Raw genomic sequence first — 21,044 nt, 5'->3', positions numbered from 1 at the left:
ACCCAAACAGTTCGAACTACTAATTTTGAAAATTACTCTCTCCAGAAATAAGTCTCTCACTGTTGCCGCCTGCTACCGACCCCCCTCAGCTCCCAGCTGTGCCCTGGACACCATTTGTGAATTGATCGCCCCCCATCTAGCTTCAGAGTTTGTTCTGTTAGGTGACCTAAACTGGGATATGCTTAACACCCCGGCAGTCCTACAATCTAAGCTAGATGCCCTCAATCTCACTCAAATCATCAAGGAACCCACCAGGTACAACCCTAACTCTGTAAACAAGGGCACCCTCATTGACGTCATCCTGACCAACTGGCCCTCCAAATACACCTCCGCTGTCTACAACCAGGATCTCAGCGATCACTGCCTCATTGCCTGTATCCGCTACGGAGCCGCAGTCAAACGACCACCCCTCATCACTGTCAAACGCTCCCTAAAACACTTCTGTGAGCAGGCCTTTCTAATCGACCTGGCCCGGGTATCCTGGAAGGACATTGACCTCATCCCGTCAGTTGAGGATGCCTGGTCTTTCTTTAAAAGTAACTTCCTCACCATTTTAGATAAGCATGCTCCGTTCAAAAAATGCAGAACTAAGAACAGATATAGCCCCTGGTTCACTCCAGACCTGACTGCCCTCGACCAGCACAAAAACATCCTGTGGCGGACTGCGCTAACATCGAATAGTCCCCGCGATATGCAACTGTTCAGGGAAGTCAGGAACCAATACACACAGTCAGTCAGGAAAGCTAAAGCCAACTTCTTCAGGCAGAAGTTTGCATCCTGTAGCTCCAACTCCAAAAAGTTCTGGGACACTGTGAAGTCCATGGAGAACAAGAGCACCTCCTCCCAGCTGCCCACTGCACTGAGACTAGGTAACATGGTCACCACCGATAAATCCATGATTATCGAAAACTTCAACAAGCATTTCTCAACGGCTGGCCATGCCTTCCGCCTGGCTACTCCAACCTCGGACAACAGCTCCCCCCCCCCCGCAGCTACTCGCCCAAGCCTCTCCAGGTTCTCCTTTACCCAAATCCAGATAGCAGATGTCCTGAAAGAGCTGCAAAACCTGGACCCGTACAAATCAGCTGGGCTGGACAATCTGGACCCTCTATTCCTGAAACTATCCGCCGCCATTGTCGCAACCCCTATTACCAGCCTGTTCAACCTCTCTTTCATATCGTCTGAGATCCCCAAGGATTGGAAAGCTGCCGCAGTCATCCCCCTCTTCAAAGGGGGCGACACCCTGGACCCAAACTGTTACAGACCTATATCCATCCTGCCCTGCCTATCTAAGGTCTTCGAAAGCCAAGTCAACAAACAGGTCACTGACCATCTTGAATCCCACCGTACCTTCTCCGCTGTGCAATCTGGTTTCCGAGCCGGTCACGGGTGTACCTCAGCCACGCTCAAGGTACTAAACGATATCATAACCGCCATCGATAAAAGACAGTACTGTGCAGCCGTCTTCATAGACCTTGCCAAGGCTTTCGACTCTGTCAATCACCGTATTCTTATCGGCAGACTCAGTAGCCTCGGTTTTTCGGATGACTGCCTTGCCTGGTTCACCAATTACTTTGCAGACAGAGTTCAGTGTGTCAAATCGGAGGGCATGCTGTCCGGTCCTCTGGCAGTCTCTATGGGGGTGCCACAGGGTTCAATTCTCGGGCCGACTCTTTTCTCTGTATATATCAATGATGTTTCTCATGCTGCGGGCGATTCCCTGATCCACCTCTACGCAGACGACACCATTCTATATACTTCCGGCCCGTCCTTGGACACTGTGCTATCTAACCTCCAAACGAGCTTCAATGCCATACAGCACTCCTTCCGTGGCCTCCAACTGCTCTTAAACGCTAGTAAAACCAAATGCATGCTTTTCAACCGTTCGCTGCCTGCACCCGCACGCCTGACCAGCATCACCACCCTGGATGGTTCCGACCTTGAATATGTGGACATCTATAAGTACCTAGGTGTCTGGCTAGACTCTAAACTCTCCTTCCAGACCCATATCAAACATCTCCAATCGAAAATCAAATCAAGAGTCGGCTTTCTATTCCGCAACAAAGCCTCCTTCACTCACGCCGCCAAACTTACCCTAGTAAAACTGACTATACTACCGATCCTCGACTTCGGCGACGTCATCTACAAAATTGCTTCCAACACTCTACTCAGCAAACTGGATGCAGTTTATCACAGTGCCATCCGTTTTGTCACTAAAGCACCTTATACCACCCACCACTGCGACTTGTATGCTCTAGTCGGCTGGCCCTCGCTACATATTCGTCGCCAGACCCACTGGCTCCAGGTCATCTACAAGTCCATGCTAGGTAAAGCTCCGCCTTATCTCAGCTCACTGGTTACGATGGCAACACCCATCCGTAGCACGCGCTCCAGCAGGTGTATCTCACTGATCATCCCTAAAGCCAACACCTCATTTGGCCGCCTTTCGTTCCAGTTCTCTGCTGCCTGTGACTGGAACGAATTGCAAAAATCGCTGAAGTTGGAGACTTTTATCTCCCTCACCAACTTCAAACATCTGCTATCCGAGCAGCTAACCGATCGCTGCAGCTGTACATAGTCTATTGGTAAATAGCCCACCCATTTTCACCTACCTCATCCCCATACTGTTTTTATTTATTTATTTTTATTTTTCTGCTCTTTTGCACACCAATCTCTACCTGTACATCACCATCTGATCATTTATCACTCCAGTGTTAATCTGCATAATTGTAATTATTTGCCTACCTTCTCATGCCTTTTGCACACAATGTATATATAGACTCCCCTTTTTTTCTACTGTGTTATTGACTTGTTAATAGTTTACTCCATGTGTAACTCTGTGTTGTCTGTTCACACTGCTATGCCTTATCTTGGCCAGGTCGCAGTTGCAAATGAGAACTTGTTCTCAACTAGCCTACCTGGTTAAATAAAGGTGAAATAAAAAAAAATAAAAAAAAAATTAGGTTAGTATTGTGGAGTAACTACAATGTTGTTCATCAATCCACAGTTTTCCCCTATCACAGCCACAGGGTTGGGCATGTTACTTTCTGAATGTAATCCGTTACATTTACTAGTTACCTGTCCAAAATTGTAATCTGTAACGTAACTTTTGGATTACTTAAACTCAAAGTAATCTGATTACATTTAGTTACTTCTAGATTACTTTCCCCTTAAAAGGCATTAGAAGAAGACAAAAATGTATGTTGCCAAATGATAAATCTATATATTGCAGGATAAATCAATGTTAAAGTTTACATAGCTGGCAATACATGGATGTTCAATTTTACTTTATGGGTTTGTTATGTAGTCTTCTTCTAAACCATCACTTTCTAATACATTTAATAATACAATTAAATTATGTCTTTAAATTAATTAATTATTCTATAATTTAGAAATCCAAAAATGGATGTAGCAACTACAGATTGCCCCTTTAAGTATATCAAAAGTGTGTGTGTTTGAGCATGTGTCCATTAGGTCTATGGATGTATTTTTTTATCAACATGAATTAGATTGAGAAATAAAAGCCCTACTTTAATTCCATAGGCACTATACAAGTGTTGCAAGAGAGCATTTTTCACTGGCTGTCCACTGGTTTCAAAAACAATGATTGATAGGCAGCTTAAATTTCTTGAAATCAACCATTATTGGGTTCAAATATACATTTAGATTTGTGAACAGACATCCATAACAAGCACAATCCGTAAGGTGCAAATAGCTAAATGAGAGAGCAGCAGTGTGATTCACATCAATGCGCTATGTAGTTATCAATAATAAGTGATATCCTTATTGCCATAGACTACACCATTGCTGTCATCCTTATCTGCAAGCGTTTTTTCAAGTTGGACAATCTTTGGAATGCCGACAGCAGTCACACCATTGGAAGACATGGCTTGGACTGTAGCCTACAAAAGCCCATTCCTGCTCTTTTCCCATGATCCATCAAACACATTTGGTGTGTCATCATAATGTTCTCTGACTTGTGGTCAGACTCATTCCGTGGGAACAAACTTAAATTTGTGCCTTTTTTCAATGCTGATTTGAATGTCATTGAGAAAACATAGAAGTGTCAAATACTTTTTTTGCAAACATCCTTTCTGAATTTAAAAGTAATCCTCGAAGTAATCATCTAGTTTTTCAAAAGTATCTGTAATCTGTTAAGAAGCCTTTTGGACCTAGACTTGGCACTCCAGTACCGCTTGCCGTGCAGTAGCAGAGAGAACTGTCTATGACTAGGGTGGCTGGAGTCTTTGACCATTTTTAGGGCCTTCCTCTGACACCGCCTGGAATAGAGGTCCTGGATGGCAGAAAGCTTGGCCACAGTGATGTACTGGGCCCTACGCACTACCCTCTGTAGTGCCTTGCAACAAGTCAGGATGCTCTCGATGGTGCAGCTGTCGAAACTTTTGAGGATCTGAGGTCTGAGGCCAAGTCTTTTCAGTCTCCTGAGGGGGAATAGGTTTTGTCGTGCCCTCTTCATGACTGTCTTGGTGTGCTTGGATCATGTTAGTTTGTTGGTGATGTGGACACCAACGTGTTCGCTCAACCTGCTCCACTACAGCCCATCGATGAGAATGGGGGCATGCTCGGTCCTCCTTTTCCTGTAGTCCACAATCATCTCCTTTGTCTTGATTACGTTGTGGGAGAGGTTGTTATTCTGGCACCACCCAACCAGGTCTCTGACCTCCTCCCTACAAGCTGTCTCGTTGTTGTCTGTGATCAGGCCTACCACTGTTGCGTCATCTGCAAGCTTAATGATGGTGTTGGAGTTGTACCTGGCCATGCAGTTGCGGGTGAACAGGGAATATAGGAGGGGACTGAGCACACACCCCTGAGGGGCTCAAATGTTGAGGATCAGCGTGGAAGATGTGTTCCTACCTACCCTCACCACCTGGGGGCGGCCCATCAGGAAGTCCAGGATCCAGTTGCAGAGGGAGGTGCTTAGTCCCAGGATCGTTAGCTTAGTGATGAGCTTTGAGGGTACTATGGTGTTGAACGCTGAGCTGTAGTCAATGAATAGCATTCTCACATTGGTGTTCCTTTTGTCCAGGTGGGAAAGGGCAGTGTGGAGTGCAGTAGAGATGTCATCATCTGTGGATCTGTTTGAGCGGTATGCAAATTGGAGTGGGTCTAGAGTTTCCGGGATAATGGTGTTATGCGAGCCATTACCAGCCTTTCAAAGCACTTCAAATAAAGTTTAAATAATAAATAAAATTTTAAAATGTCAGTGAAGACACTTGCCAGTTGGTCACTGCATGCTCACAGTACACGTCCTGGTAATCCATCTCGCCCTGCGGGCTTGTGAATGTGACCTGTTTAAAGGTCTTACTCACATCGGCTGCAGAGAGCTTGATCACACAGTCGTCCGGAATAGCTGGTGCTCTCATGTATGTTTTAGTGTTGTTTGCCTCGAAGCGAGCATAGATGTAGTTTAGCTCATATGGTAGGCTCATGTCACTGGGCAGCTCTTGCCTGTGCTTTCCTTTGTAGTCTGTAATAGTTTGCAAGCCCTGCCACATCCAACGAGCTTCGGAGCCGTTGTAGTACGATTTGATCTTAGTCTTGTATTGCCTGTTTGATGGTTCATCGGAGGGCATAGCGGGATTTCTTATAATTTTCCAGGTTAGAGTCCCTCACCTTGAAAGTAGCTCAGTGCGGATGTTGCCTATAATCCATGGCTTCTGGTTGGGGTATGAACATATGGTCACTGTGGGGATGATGTCATTGATGCACTTATTGATGAAGCCAATGACTGATGTGGTGTACTCCTCAATGCCATCAGAAGAATCCCGGAACATGCCAGTTTGTGCTAGCAAAAAAGTCCTGTAGATTAGCCTCTGCTTCATCTGACCACTTTTTTGTTGACTGAGTCACTGATGCTTCCTGCTTCAATTTTTGCTTGTAGGCAGGAATCAGGAGGATAGAATTATAGTCAGATTTGACAAATGGAGGGCAAGGGAGAGCTTTGTACGCATCTCTCTGTGTGGAGTATAAGTGGTCCAGAGTTATTTTCCCTCTGGTTGCACATTTAACATGCTGATAGAAATTTGGTAAAACTCATTTAAGGTTCCCGGAATTAAAGTCCCCAGCCACTAGGAGTGCCGCCTCTGGATAGGCATTTTCCTGTTTGCTTATGGTGGAATACAGCTCATTGAGTGCAGTCTTAGTGCCAACATCGGTCTGTGGTGGTATGTAGACAGCTACGAAAATTACAGATGAAAACTCTCTAGGTAGATATTGTGGTCTACAGCTTATCATGAGATACTCTACCTCAGGCAAGCAAAACCTTGAGACTTCCTTAGATATCGTGAATCAGCTGTTGTTTACAAATATACATAGTCCGCCCCCCTTGTCTTACCAGACACTGCTGTTCTATCCTGCTGATACAGCATATAACCAGCCAGCTGTATGTTGATAATGTCGTTGTTCATTACGACTCTGTGTAGCATAAGATATTACAGTTTTAATGTCCCTTTGGTAGTTTAATCTTCCTCGCAGGTGATTGCATGTTAGCTAGAAGAACGGAATGCAGTGGGGGGGGGGTTATTTGATTGCCTACGAATTCTCAGAAGCCAGCCAGACCTTCGTCATCTTTTTCTCCATCGTCTTTTTACGCAAATGACAGGGATTTGAGCCTGTTCCCGGTATTCACGTCGGACTCGTTAAAGGAACAAAAAGCTTCTGCCAGTTCGTGGTGAGTAATCGCTCTTCTGATGTCCAGAAGTTATTTTCGGTCATAAGAGACGGTGGCAGCAACATTATGTACAGAATAAGTAAAAAAATAAGTTACAAACAACGCAAAAAAAACCCACAATCGGTTAGGAGCACGTAAAACTTCAGCCATCTTCTTCGGCACCATGATACGAGCAGTTTCCTTCCTCTTCGGGAACTGAGTAAGGAAGGATGCCTGTATCTTTGTAGTGACTGCGTGTATTGATATACTATCCAAAGTGTAATTCATAACTTTCCCATGCTCAAAGGGATATTAAATATCTGCGTTTTTTTACCCATCTACCAATAGGTGGCCATCTTTGTGTTTAATTGGAAAACCTCCCAGGTCTTTGTGGTTGAATCTGTGTTTGAAATGTACTGCTTGACTGAGGGACCTTACAGATAATTGTATGTGTGGGGTACAGAGATGAGGTAGTCATTCAAAAATCATGTTAAACACTATTATTGCACACAGAGTGAGTCCATGCAACTTATTATGTGAGTAGTTAAGCACATTTCTACTCCTGAACTTATTTAGGCTTGCCATAACAAAAGGGGTTGAGATGAGTTTATTTTTACAGGGACAGTTCACATTAATCAACGTTTCAGTGAAAGTGCAGGTTGAATACTTATTAACTCAAGAAATTTCAGCTTTAACAGTATGTGGTATTGTGTGTAGGTCAGTGACAAAAAAAATCTAAATTGAATCCATTATAAATTCAGTCTGTAACACAACAACATTTGGAAAAAGTTATCTGAAGGCATTGTAGCCATGTTGTTTTCTACTCCCTATACAGTATATAGCCATGTTGTTTTCTACTCCCTATACAGTATATAGCCATGTTGTTTTCTACTCCCTATACAGTATATAGCCATGTTTTCTACTCCCTATACAGTATATAGCCATGTTGTTTTCTACTCCCTATACAGTATATAGCCATGTTGTTTTCTACTCCCTATACAGTATATAGCCATGTTATTTTTGCAAATTATTTTTATTCGTTATTCACTATGTATATATTCCTTGTATCACTATTTCAATGATTATTCTTTTTTTTATTGGATAATTTTTTTGGGGGGGGGACTTTTTGTCTTATACAACTCTGCATTGTTGAAAAGGGACCCATCAGTAAGCGTTTCACTGTTAGTCTACAATCTAAGAAGCATGTAACAAATAACATTTGTCACTACCAGGCTCCAGAGTGGTGCAGCAGCCTAAGGCACTGCCTCTCAGAGCTAGAGGTGTCACTACAGACCCAGGTTCGATTCCAGGCTGTATCACAACCAGCTGTGATTGGGAGTCCCATAGGGTGAAGCACAATTGGCCCAGCGTCGTTAGGGTTTGACCGTCCATTGTAAATAAGAATTTGTTCTTAACTGACTTGCTTAATTAAAGAAAGGTTAAAAAACAACCCACTTTATATTTGTAAATACATCCCATTATTATATGTATACTACCTCTTCTATTTACTTATATTAGGCCTACTTGTTATTTTGTATTTTACTATTTTACTTATTATTGAAATTGATCAACTGCACTGTACCACAACTCAAATTTGATTTGATTTCCTGTCCAGCTACCCTGGGGCAGGGCTGCGTGTGCTCCCTCACGTGTTCTCCTGCAAGGAGATGCACCCACGTTGAAGACCATGCTGGAAGGAAGAAGCCATATGGGGAAAAGATGAGGGGGGAGAAAAGTACATACATGTGTCCAGGACACTTGGAAAAATGTAAGATTGTCCCGGATGTGCACGCAATTTTCATCCAAAGTATGAGTTCTATTGCGTAATTTAATTGTTGATAAAAGTAGGCTGTTTTAAAGGCATTGGACCTATTTCAAGAAGCCGAATTGAAGAAAGGGCCTCCTGTTAGCAACGCCAGCATCATTCTTATCAATTATAAATAACGTTTGCTGTTGCGCAATTTGTTATGTAGGCCTAGTTTATTGGAGGTTTTATACTGGAAATGCATTCACTGGCAAATGTTGAAACCAGCAACAGTAGAGAAAGCATTGTGTTAATTTCCCATAACCTCATTCCTACACCCCTACTTTAAGAGAATGGTATAGTCTTTAGATTTGCCCTCCCCTCCTTGAATTTTTGCTCCGCTAGGCTCAAATATTGATTGTGTGTGATAACGCCATTGAGCAGTGTAATCAAATCATCCTCACAAACATTGGAAGGTGTATAAATAACAAGCGCTCGTTTGCTTTTTAGTCGAAAGGTATGAAAGGAAAGCAGTGTATACCTCATTTCCTCGTGTATTCGCTTTTAACGTGAAGACATCCATGGATACAGGTGACAACAAACGTAGACGGGCGAGGAGTGTGAGAGGCAAAATAACTGGTACGCAAGATGCGTCTGCGAAAAGGGAAAATGCAAACGTCCTAAGATCTTTGAGTGTTGGGAATACAGACGACAATGATGCCATGGAGGATGACGCTGGCTTTATCAAAAATTGGAGTTTGGAGCGAAAGGTCATGGCTCCGCGGTACAGTTTACTCCGTGAGGTCGGAAGGGGCAGCTATGGCGTGGTCTATGAAGCGATTGCACGGAGGTCGGGTGCAAGCGTTGCAGTAAAGAAACTTCGATGCGATGCACCAGAAAATGTCGAGCTTGCCTTGGCAGAATTCTGGGCCCTGGCTAGCCTTGAGAAACGACACGAGAATGTGGTGCAATTGGAAGAATGTGTGCTACAAAGAAACGGTATGGCTCAGAAAATGAGTCATGGGAACAAGAGATCCAAACAATACTTGCGTTTGGTGGAGACGTCATTAAAAGGTATGCTGCCTATGATTGTGTGGAAATCAAAGTTCCATATAGTTATATATATCAATTCACGTTACGTCATTTCTCTATGCCGGCAGCTGTCTTGTGGTATATGGTGGGCATTTTGTGTCGGTTCCATTGTCTATTCAGTTCAACGAAAGTGTAAAATGAAACCAATGCGTGGAAGCGATTATTTATTTTTGTCCTCCATTGATGACGTAACCTAATTTAGATGTATTATATTGGCCTCTTTTTGTCAAGCTATTGATTATCATATCCACTAGACTGGGACGTTTTAATATTCTAGTAGTATGAACACCGTAGATTTTGACGCTCGCCGGTAATTTTCAAGATCAGTCGAGACGATATAGCCTAGGTCAGGTTGAAGTGAAATGCTTGGAAACGATGTTACAATGAAGCAGCAATTGCATCAGTTATTGTCCGGTCTTGGGAGCTGTTTTTTTTACGTGAATACTTCAGTCTGAATGCTTTTGAGCAAAGCCATTTGAGATACGTGAGTTGGTGTCACGTACCAGCTCTCATTGGGGGTCTTTGTGAGTGTCGTCATCTTGGCTCACTGAATGGAAGCCTCTTTAATGGCTGTGTCGCCCTCTTGTCACAATACTGGCCCTCTCTGTTATGCAAGTGCTATTAGCCAGGCCATACCATACTCGGTAAGCCCTAGGGTTCACCCTGAAATATTTGTTTTCATTACAGTATAGAATGTCGATTTGCTTTTTGTTTTGAAGCCTTACGTTTACTTGCGTACAGTTTTATACCACTTGATTTGGTGATGGAATCAGTATTCAAAATACTTATTCGAGTGGGATAATTTATCCACAGAGGACAGACAATGATTGAGGTTCTCATTCTTCGCACGTAGATAATTGGATCCTGTTTTCAGGTAGGACCAGGACGATACCAGTAATCGCGATACTCATTAGTATTGTGGTAAGGAAATAAAACATGAACAGGTTTTAACAACCGCCCTAATGTTGTAAATAAACATTAATTATGGTGTCATCTAGTCACATTTATTTATTGTCCCCAGGTAGGGCACACAATATTTAGCATGTATCAGGTTTTAAAGGACTAAAGAATAAGGTCTGCTTCAAGAATATCGCAATAAGGCTATTGTCACAGCCCTAGTTTCTGGTAGGCATAATTCCTGTATTTTATAGTGGGTCAAGGTCTTGACAGTTTGCTATGAGTGCATTCTGTACCACTCTTTCCACTCACAAGTTCAACAGCCTTGTCATGTGAAGTAGTTTCTCTTGTTTGTATTCAAATTAGTACCTATGATAGTTTCACAGTTCGCCTGATTTGATTGCCTCAGTAATGTTGTGTTTAACCTTTTCACCCAGCCCGTTTGTCTTTAAATGGGTATCCATTTGATAAACATTCCTTCTGATTTCTTGAGGTCTTGCTTTGTTACAAAGCTTTGCATAAAGTTGCTCAAGGTTAGATTGTTGTTCAAGTAACAGAGGCATAGTGAAGAAAGCATTTGCAGATATCACTGTCTATAATATAGCCTAGGTTAATATGTATTAATGTGGGCCCAGGTTAATATGTATTAATGTGGGCCCAGGTTAATATGTATTAATGTGGGCCTAGGTAATATTAGGCATATAAAAAGTTTGTGTAGCACCATAGTCATATCTGTACCTGTTAGACGGCATTGTGTTGACAGTATACAAACGAGAACATTCAAGCTACTCCAAACCAGTTTTTTTTAACAGCCTAGCCCACTTGTAATTCCTATAGTTGCAGCTTGTCACAACCTTTTTTCCTGGAACACACACACACACACTAGATAATGGGAGTTGGATTAACTGAGGGTATAGACTGAAATGTCCAATATGACTTCCTTGGCGATGCTGCGGCGATGGATTTTGTAATTAAAGCATCTTATGTGTACATTTTGTAATATTATCCCGTTTGGGTATTAAAGTGTGATCAGAAAAGAAAACCTCTTCATTACCTAGTCATGATTGTCTTTTTGTCAAGCAAATCATTCATCTGTTTATAATTTCCTTTATTTTTCACAGTATTGGCTCATTTGGTATCCATGGTTCTGTAAGGTCGGGGTTCATTTTACTGTTTAGTACTGCTGCACTTTTTTTGATTCATGTCCATCCATTGCAGGTGAGCGAGTGCTGAGCCACCCAGAGGAGCCCTGCTACCTTTGGTTCGTCATGGAGTTCTGTGAAGGTGGAGACCTGAACCAGTTCATCCTGTCGCGACGACCTGACCCGCTGACCAACAACAGTTTCATGCTCCAGCTCACCAGTGCCGTGGCCTTCCTGCATGAAAACAACATTGTCCACCGAGACCTCAAGCCTGACAACATCCTCATCTCTGAAAAGTCGGGGACACCAGTTCTCAAAGTCGCCGATTTCGGCCTCAGCAAGGTGTGTGCTGGCCTAGGGGGCGCTGGGAAGGACAACGAGGGTGAAGACAAGAACAAAAACGTTGTCAACGTCAACAAGTTCTGGTTGTCGTCGGCATGCGGCTCAGACTTCTACATGGCACCCGAGGTGTGGGAGGGCCACTACACAGCCAAGGCGGACATCTTCGCCCTTGGCATCATCATCTGGGCAATGCTGGAGCGGATCACCTTTATCGACGCTGAGTCCAAGCGCGAGCTGCTGGGAACTTACGTGAGGCAGGGCGCCGACATCGTGCCAGTTGGCGAGGCACTGCTAGAGAACCCAAAGATGGTACTGAACATCCCGCAGAAGCGCAAGTCCTCCATGTCAGATGGGGTGAAGAAACTTCTGCAGGACATGCTGTCGGTCAACCCGCAGGACCGGCCCGATGCGCTTGAGCTACACAACAGGATGGACCAGCTCACATGTGCTGCGTGACCCCCCCCCCCCCCCCCCCGAGCATCGGAACTAGAACTCTTTCCCCAGGTACTTATCCATACATTTCAATCAATGGTTGTTTCACGCTGGTTGTTTTGTCTAGATGTACTTTATTATCCACAAGCACTGTTCTGTTGACAGATTGGCTTTGAAAGATGTCTCCGTAGCCCAGTAGCGAGGTATGCTTAGTGACAGAAGGTTCTGGTCAGGGCATCGGCTCATAAGTTCCAAATGTTTGTGCTGCCTGCTCCCCAGATGTTTTCAACTGAATTCCTTTAGCTCCAGCAGTTTAAACTGGTTGAGGAGTCCAGGGCTTTCTTCCTCATCCCAGCTGAAGGGCAGAGTTGTTTCTATGTAGAGAGACACTAGTGAAAACATAAGTGCAAGCCAGCAAAGAGATTAATTAATGGAAAATGTAATACATTTTTTATAATCAAGGCACGTCTTGCATATAACTGCCAGAAGCATCCTTGATTTGTTTTGTTCATAACACCACTTAGGAAAAAGTGTTATCAGAACAGGAAACACAAACTGCTGTTAAGTCAATGCTCCCTATGGGAAACGGCTTGGATTATGTCAGGGCTTGACTGAACAGCGTGTACTGTAAGTCCTCCATAGGTGTATCCATGTGTAGAGAAGAGCGCTGTTCTCAGTAGATATAGACCGTGTTTGTGTGAGGGTCATTTCCATGACCACCAACATGTGAAGTTCATAGGAGCATGGAGCGCAGGTAGTGGTTAGAGTGTTGGGCCAGTAACCGAAAGGTTGCTGGATCGAATCCCGAGCTGACAAGGTGACAAATCTGTCGTTCTGCCCCTGAACAAGGCAGTTAATCCAGTAGTCCTTCATTGTAAATAAGAATTTGTTCTTAACTGACTTGCCTAGTTAAATATAGGTTCAATTAAAAAATCTCCATGGACAGAGAACTGAGGCTTTAAATCCCCTTTAAACCAGTTACATAACAGGTTGGTGAGAAATAGGACAGCATCAGTAGGCAAGAATCTGCCACTGGCAGCCAAACAATGACAATCTGCATACAGTCCTCAGTGGTAAACGCAATGAATTTCAAATAACTGCAGAATATATGGAATACTAAAATTACTCTGTGGATTGATTCATGGGGATCCTAATAAAATACTAAAATATTATAGAACCTAGGCCTTCCTTCAGCAAAGGACCATGTGGATTTAAATCTCTCATGAGTCTTAATAATTCACATACAAGCGACTGTACTCCGACTGTAGAATTCGGCCAGTGTATAAATCTACCCTCCCCATCTGCCTAATTGTCAAATGTGACCCGGTGGAGCTCCTGTCACTAAAGTTCAAGTATAATTTTCCTATTCCTTTTTGATGTATATGTCATGTTTTATAGAAGGGTTCAGACTTTTCCATTTTTGGGGGGGTGGGGGTCTTGTTTTTCAGAAACAATGAACTTACTCGTGTAGTATCAAGGCATGTAAAATACATGAATAAAAAACACCCAGATACGTCCTTTTAGAAACGTCACTCGGTATAGTGATGGTCTTTAGATGTATTATGCATGAAATCACAAGCCGTTTCCTCTACCAGCTGTGCTGCGTGGGCTGTGTCTGTACTATAAAGACACACTCGGTATAGTGATGGTCTTTAGATGTATTATGCATGAAATCACAAGCCGTTTCCTCTACCAGCTGTGCTGCGTGGGCTGTGTCTGTACTATAAAGACACACTCGGTATAGTGATGGTCTTTAGATGTATTATGCATGAAATCACAAGCCGTTTCCTCTACCAGCTGTGCTGCGTGGGCTGTGTCTGTACTATAAAGACACACTCGGTATAGTGATGGTCTTTAGATGTATTATGCATGAAATCACAAGCCGTTTCCTCTACCAGCTGTGCTGCGTGGGCTGTGTCTGTACTATAAAGACACACTCGGTATAGTGATGGTCTTTAGATGTATTATGCATGAAATCACAAGCCGTTTCCTCTACCAGCTGTGCTGCGTGGGCTGTGTCTGTACTATAAAGACACACTCGGTATAGTGATGGTCTTTAGATGTATTATGCATGAAATCACAAGCCGTTTCCTCTACCAGCTGTGCTGCGTGGGCTGTGTCTGTACTATAAAGACACACTCGGTATAGTGATGGTCTTTAGATGTATTATGCATGAAATCACAAGCCGTTTCCTCTACCAGCTGTGCTGCGTGGGCTGTGTCTGTACTATAAAGACACACTCGGTATAGTGATGGTCTTTAGATGTATTATACATGAAATCACAAGCCGTTTCCTCTACCAGCTGTGCTGCGTGGGCTGTGTCTGTACTATAAAAACACACTCGGTATAGTGATGGTCTTTAGATGTATTATGCATGAAATCACAAGCCGTTTCCTCTACCAGCTGTGCTGCGTGGGCTGTGTCTGTACTATAAAGACACACTCGGTATAGTGATGGTCTTTAGATGTATTATGCATGAAATCACAAGCCGTTTCCTCTACCAGCTGTGCTGCGTGGGCTGTGTCTGTACTATAAAGACACACTCGGTATAGTGATGGTCTTTAGATGTATTATACATGAAATCACAAGCCGTTTCCTCTACCAGCTGTGCTGCGTGGGCTGTGTCTGTACTATAAAGACACACTCGGTATAGTGATGGTCTTTAGATGTATTATACATGAAATCACAAGCCGTTTCCTCTACCAGCTGTGCTGCGTGGGCTGTGTCTGTACTATAAAGACACACTCGGTATAGTGATGGTCTTTAGATGTATTATACATGAAATCACAAGCCGTTTCCTCTACCAGCTGTGCTGCGTGGGCTGTGTCTGTACTATAAAGACACACTCGGTATAGTGATGGTCTTTAGATGTATTATACATGAAATCACAAGCCGTTTCCTCTACCAGCTGTGCTGCGTGGGCTGTGTCTGTACTATAAAGACACACTCGGTATAGTGATGGTCTTTAGATGTATTATACATGAAATCACAAGCCGTTTCCTCTACCAGCTGTGCTGCGTGGGCTGTGTCTGTACTATAAAGACACACTCGGTATAGTGATGGTCTTTAGATGTATTATACATGAAATCACAAGCCGTTTCCTCTACCAGCTGTGCTGCGTGGGCTGTGTCTGTACTATAAAGACACACTCGGTATAGTGATGGTCTTTAGATGTATTATACATGAAATCACAAGCCGTTTCCTCTACCAGCTGTGCTGCGTGGGCTGTGTCTGTACTATAAAGACACACTCGGTATAGTGATGGTCTTTAGATGTATTATACATGAAATCACAAGCCGTTTCCTCTACCAGCTGTGCTGCGTGGGCTGTGTCTGTACTATAAAGACACACTCGGTATAGTGATGGTCTTTAGATGTATTATGCATGAAATCACAAGCCGTTTCCTCTACCAGCTGTGCTGCGTGGGCTGTGTCTGTACTATAAAGACACACTCGGTATAGTGATGGTCTTTAGATGTATTATACATGAAATCACAAGCCGTTTCCTCTACCAGCTGTGCTGCGTGGGCTGTGTCTGTACTATAAAGACACACTCGGTATAGTGATGGTCTTTAGATGTATTATGCATGAAATCACAAGCCGTTTCCTCTACCAGCTGTGCTGCGTGGGCTGTGTCTGTACTATAAAGACACACTCGGTATAGTGATGGTCTTTAGATGTATTATACATGAAATCACAAGCCGTTTCCTCTACCAGCTGTGCTGCGTGGGCTGTGTCTGTACTATAAAGACACACTCGGCCTCCACAACTGCGTGGGGGAAACGACTCAACCAAAATTGATTTATAACGTTGCGGATAAAGTTTGTAATGACACAATTTAATGTTTACAACATCTAAAGACTTGCATCACTATACTGAGAGTGTGTCCGTTTCGAAAAGGATGGTGGGTGTTTTTTGTTCCATGTCTTTTGTGTGTCCTGATACCGCACAACAAGCAATCAGGAAGTGATTCGCAGCTGGGCAAAGTTTCCACACAAAAAAACAAACAAAAAATCGCACAAAAAAAAGAGTCTGGACCCTTCTATAACAAGCCATTTACATCAAAAATAGAGGTTTTCTTCAGAAAAAGGCAAATTCTCCTTTAACCCGTTCCTTATTCCTTTTATAGTACCTTCTATCAGGAAGCCAGGCTTTAGAAGAAGCAAGGTTGTCATGTCTGGAAAATGGTATCTGTAATCAATTTAATAAAAATTCCAGTGCAGTGCCTAACTAACAAAATCACACTGTCACAAACTAGCTTCTTCATATTTAAGGCGATGTCACATACAACCCAAATATGACCCTATTACCGGGTTGTGTTTTTGCTGAGTAATGATATGATAAACAGTGCTATTGCGTCTTCGTGTCATGTTAGGGACAAATTTCAGTCAGCTGGGGTTTGTGGCTCAGACCCAGACAATGGTCCCACTGCAGTGGCTGCTGCAGATGAGTGGGACATGTAGGTAGTAGCCTGGTAATGGTCTGCAGCAGGACGGACCACTGCTGCATTGACTCAGCAATACTAAACACTGACCTAGGCCACACAAGTCTGGTTTTGTAGGCTATAGTAAGATTAATGTATTTATTGTAGTGAATATGGCTGTTTATCAATCTGTTTTTACACAGTCCATACCTGTCTTTCAGACTATGTAAACGAACTGGTGAGTGTATAGCCCCTCAGACTAGCTGGTGGTTTGACCAGTTCAGATGTCCTCCGTATGGCCAGTGTGAAAGACCTGGGTGTTTGTTTACCCTGACCCGCATTCAGAGAAGGATTTCTGTGTGCAGTGTTAAGAGCCTCTAGTGTTTTAATATCTCACGCTAGCTGCCGCTGACCCATTTGCGCTTAAGCCACACATTTAGGTCATGCAACCCATTTAGGTTATGCAACTGAAAAAGTCAGCTGGCTTGACATAACAGTAGGTTTTTTAATAGCTTAGTCATTGAGATTAAATTGTTTATGGTTAGGTGTGAATGCTCTCAATTGTAGTTTTAGATTGTGTTCTTTTGTCTTGGCCCTGAACTCCTCCTCCTGCCACCCACACAACCTCGTGATGGAGAGGTTGGAAGGCCTAGCTACAAGGCTACATCTCTTTTTCCTGCGCCCCTTTGTTTTTTTGTGTTTTTTTTTAACAATCTTGCTTAATACAATATTTGGATCGAATATATCCACTTTTTTGTTTTAACTGAACATTCTTTGCATGTTAGCTCTGACTTAAATTATGCATTTCATTTTTTTTCCCCCCTTGTCTCCTCAGGTACCACTTTCAAACTTCCTGGACCCAATGAATCAGTGAAAGTACACTTTACTTTGGAAGACTGTGAAATATCTACCGTGAGAAAAGAAAAGGGAAGCATTCGAGCCAACTGCTAATTGATACCGCAAATGGAATTAGTATTCTATCAGTACATTTCTCTCAACCTATATTGTTACAGGGAATGTTTTACATGGCCTGAAATTAATTGTAGAATAATGATTACACATGTACTCCATTTGTATTGATATACCTGTTATATCTGCTGCTTTGTAGTAGGATGGCCATGTTTGTTTGTTTGTTTGTCCTGAATGTGTCTGTTTTGGGTTCACCCTGTGAACCGGTGGCACTGTGTATCAAGACACGTTTGATATATGTTCAACACCTCGGCCACTTTGTGTGCATGCTTCACTGACACCCTACCATCTTGCCCCATCTTCCATTGACAAACTACATTATCCTACTGACAGCTTTTCATCCCGTTTCACTTTACCTTGTCCATCACTTGAAGGCATGACATAAAATGGTGAGCAAATTGTTGATTTGAAACCAGTGGACTGAAAATATATATTTTTTACAGATGGTCTGTGCACCTTTTGCTTAAATGATTTAAATCCAAGTAGCCTTTTTTATTATGCCCCACCGTGCCTTGATAATCATCTGAAAGTGGGATTGAAATTACCATTTTAACTGTTCTTTCATTTGAAATTTGACCTTTTTTTTTTGGTTTGGAAAGTGTGCATTTAAAGCCGATGGGTGCCATTTGAGATGTGATGAGATCGATGCTGTGGATATGGTGACATCACCCATAGGGATATTCTTTGATTTAGACTGAGCCCAGTCGTTGGTAAAAAGAAAAAGCTGTTTAAGGTGTACTGTGTTTTTAAACTATTGGATTGCTCCTAAGAGACTGGCTACCACCCTATATCTCCTCTCAACTCAGTATATTGACTGGTCATGTATTTTTGTGAATTGTTTTTGCCATCTCACACTTTATATAAGAGCAGCATATTGATCTGTTTGATTCTGTTTTAAGATTGTTTGTTCTAAAAAAAAATGTTTTTAATGATTTTCTTTTTGAGCCATTTTGTTGAAGGGTATTTTATCTTTGAGCTTCCCAAACACCTGGTAGGATCTTACATATCGCAAATGTGTGACAAACACGGGATGGCACAGTTTTTTTTTTATTCGGGATAGTGATCGTTGACTATTACTGAGAATCTTGATCACATTTAGAGAAATTTGATCGGAGGAAATTACGACTGAAATTCTTTAGTTCAATTATTTTAGTTCAAAGTTAATTTTAACTACCTAACAAAACTACAATCTCAGATTTTTGTTGTTGCTTTGTAAATCGTTGCCATTAATTGAGATCACTTTTAGTTCTGCATCGAAGTGTTTTCCTCTTTTGTGGTTTAGTCACTAAGCAGCCATATAGACTTGTTTCCAATCCTCCTTTGTGTATTATGCTACCTCATTTGCCTGCACGTTTGCAGAGACTTTCCTCAACTGAGCCATCATGTTTGTCTGTGTATATATCTTTTTTCTGATTCTTTGGGAAGGGCAAGGTTGCGAATCCCATTGCTATCAGAACTAAGTTTATGTAAGTTGTCTGTTCTATTCAACAGTATTTTTCATATGTGTTGCTTAGTTTTCATTTAAGCAAAGAAAATGGGTCATTTCTTGTTTAACCTTAAGATCTAAAGGGTTATCCAAATTACACAACTTCTGTCATTTTACACAAGTGGAACGGGTCAGTTAGGTTTTTTTTTTGTCTGTACCCATTTTGAGTTTGGTTTGCATTTAGCTGAAGCTTACTTTTTAAGGCAGGCAGTTATCTTTCTAATACAATTGTCATCTTTCTCTTATGGTTTCTGCCATGTTTTGATCACCCTTCCCTTGAGAAATATACCTCATGTTCCACTACTTGTTTTCTGCCCGGGGTTGGTAAACTGTATGACCTGTCAGCAAGCTCAAGGTCAGAATTGTTGTTTTTTGAGATACCTAATTTAACGAAAGGGACCATGGAGACAAGTATAAGAGACTGTATTTTTTTTTTTTTAAGAATCTTATTTATACTACTTTAATTCAGTCTATTTCAAGCTCTTCATGCAATCTTTTTACTCAACTGAAAATATTCCTGTAGTGTACTGTGGCAGGTTTGCTGTACAAGAGGTGACACCAAATATCCCAATAGTCTCAGATGTACAGTAAAACTAACTCTTCTTTTGCTGCTGGGTTTGGTAAATTACAGATCTACCTGTCGATGTTTAGTAACGTGTGGTTTGCTGCTGATTTAGAGACGCACTTTCGTCTCATGTTCTTTACTTTCTCAATCATGCAGAGATGGAGTATTTTAGAGTTCCATTTGGTGATTCACACAACAGGCTTCTATGCAACCGTCCCTCACTAAAAACACTGTGCAACGAAGCAGGTTCGACCTGTTCTAATTTTTTGCTATTTTAATTGCTTGTCATCTTTCTCTGAGGGTTTTTAGAGGAGGAATCTCCATATTATCGTGATGTGAATTATGCTTCCTATCATTTCAATGGAATTCACTGTCCTTGGTCTGGTCTTAGAGCGTACTAGAGATGTTAGCTTCAGTGAAGACTTCTCTTTGGTATTGTTGTACATCTTTTGGTTTCTCTTCCAATAAAGTCTATGAACAAAAATATGTTTTTTTTGTCCTTTCTGTAAGAGTTCTAGGAAGTGTGTAGTCTGCCTGGTGAGACTGCAGTAAAACAGTTCCTACCAAAGCACTTTGGCATTGGTTTTTACAACAGTTAGATGATGCCTGTGCTTGTTTAAACATGCCTTAAGCCCAATACCCAAAGGATATTTTCACATTATCATTATCGCCTAGTTAAGTAAAGATGAAATATAAAATTAGCTGGGAAGGGGCAAGTCTTTTACAAAGAGAAGCTGTCTCCCTTGAGGCTTGTCTTTTTTGTATTTATTATGGATCCCCATTGGTTCCTGCCAAGGCGCCAGCTACTCTTCCTGGGATCCAGTGAAATTAAGACAGTTATACAATTTTAAAAACATTTCACAACACATTGTGCCCCCTCAGGCCACTACTCTACCACATATCTACTACAAAAATCTGTGTGTGTGTGTGCATGTGTCTGTGCATGTGTGTGTGTGAATGCATGTGTCTGTCTGTGCATGTGTCTGTCTGCATGTGTCTCCACAGTCCTCGCTGTTCCATAACGTGTTTTTTTATTTTTATTTTTTTATTTTTTTTTACTGCTTGCATGAGTTACTTGACGTGGAATAGAGTTCCATGTAGTCATGGCTCTATGTAGTACTCTGCATCTCCCATAGTTTGTTCTGGACTTGGGGATTGTGAAGAGACCTCTGGTGGCATGTATTGTGGGGTATGTATGGGTGTCCAAGCTGTGTGCTATTAGTTTAAACAAACAGCTTAGTGCATTCAACATGTCAGTACCTCTCAAAAACACAAGTAGTGAT

The 21,044-nt window shown here is 42.2% G+C and overlaps 1 protein-coding gene across 1 annotated transcript; it reads left to right on the top strand.

Annotated features, from left to right (window-relative positions):
- The first annotated feature begins 7,781 nt into the window (after nucleotides 1-7,781).
- Nucleotides 7,782-20,245, top strand: LOC110529033 (serine/threonine-protein kinase 35). The gene is made up of 3 exons (XM_021611174.3): nucleotides 7,782-9,488; nucleotides 11,622-12,391; nucleotides 17,577-20,245. Exons 1-2 carry the CDS (start codon nucleotides 8,996-8,998, stop codon nucleotides 12,341-12,343), a joined length of 1,215 nt encoding a protein of 404 aa, XP_021466849.1. The 5' UTR covers nucleotides 7,782-8,995; the 3' UTR covers nucleotides 12,344-12,391; nucleotides 17,577-20,245.
- The last annotated feature ends 799 nt before the right edge of the window (nucleotides 20,246-21,044 follow it).

This window comes from Oncorhynchus mykiss, chromosome 7 (assembly GCF_057628025.1).
Source record: "Oncorhynchus mykiss isolate SJ-2025 chromosome 7, ASM5762802v1, whole genome shotgun sequence".
NCBI classification, from domain to species: domain Eukaryota; kingdom Metazoa; phylum Chordata; class Actinopteri; order Salmoniformes; family Salmonidae; genus Oncorhynchus; species Oncorhynchus mykiss.
The sequence above is the reverse complement of the archived record's forward strand: the minus strand, read 5'-3'. Positions and strand labels throughout refer to the sequence as shown.

What these genes read in the sequence shown, in the direction of transcription:
- LOC110529033 (XM_021611174.3), top strand. Translation starts at nt 8,996, where the DNA reads ATGGATACAGGTGACAACAAACGTAGACGGGCGAGGAGTGTGAGAGGC. An exon ending in GGTGGAGACGTCATTAAAAG is followed by an intron (nt 9,489 to 11,621) that starts GTATGCTGCCTA and finishes CATCCATTGCAG; the next exon opens with GTGAGCGAGTGCTGAGCCAC.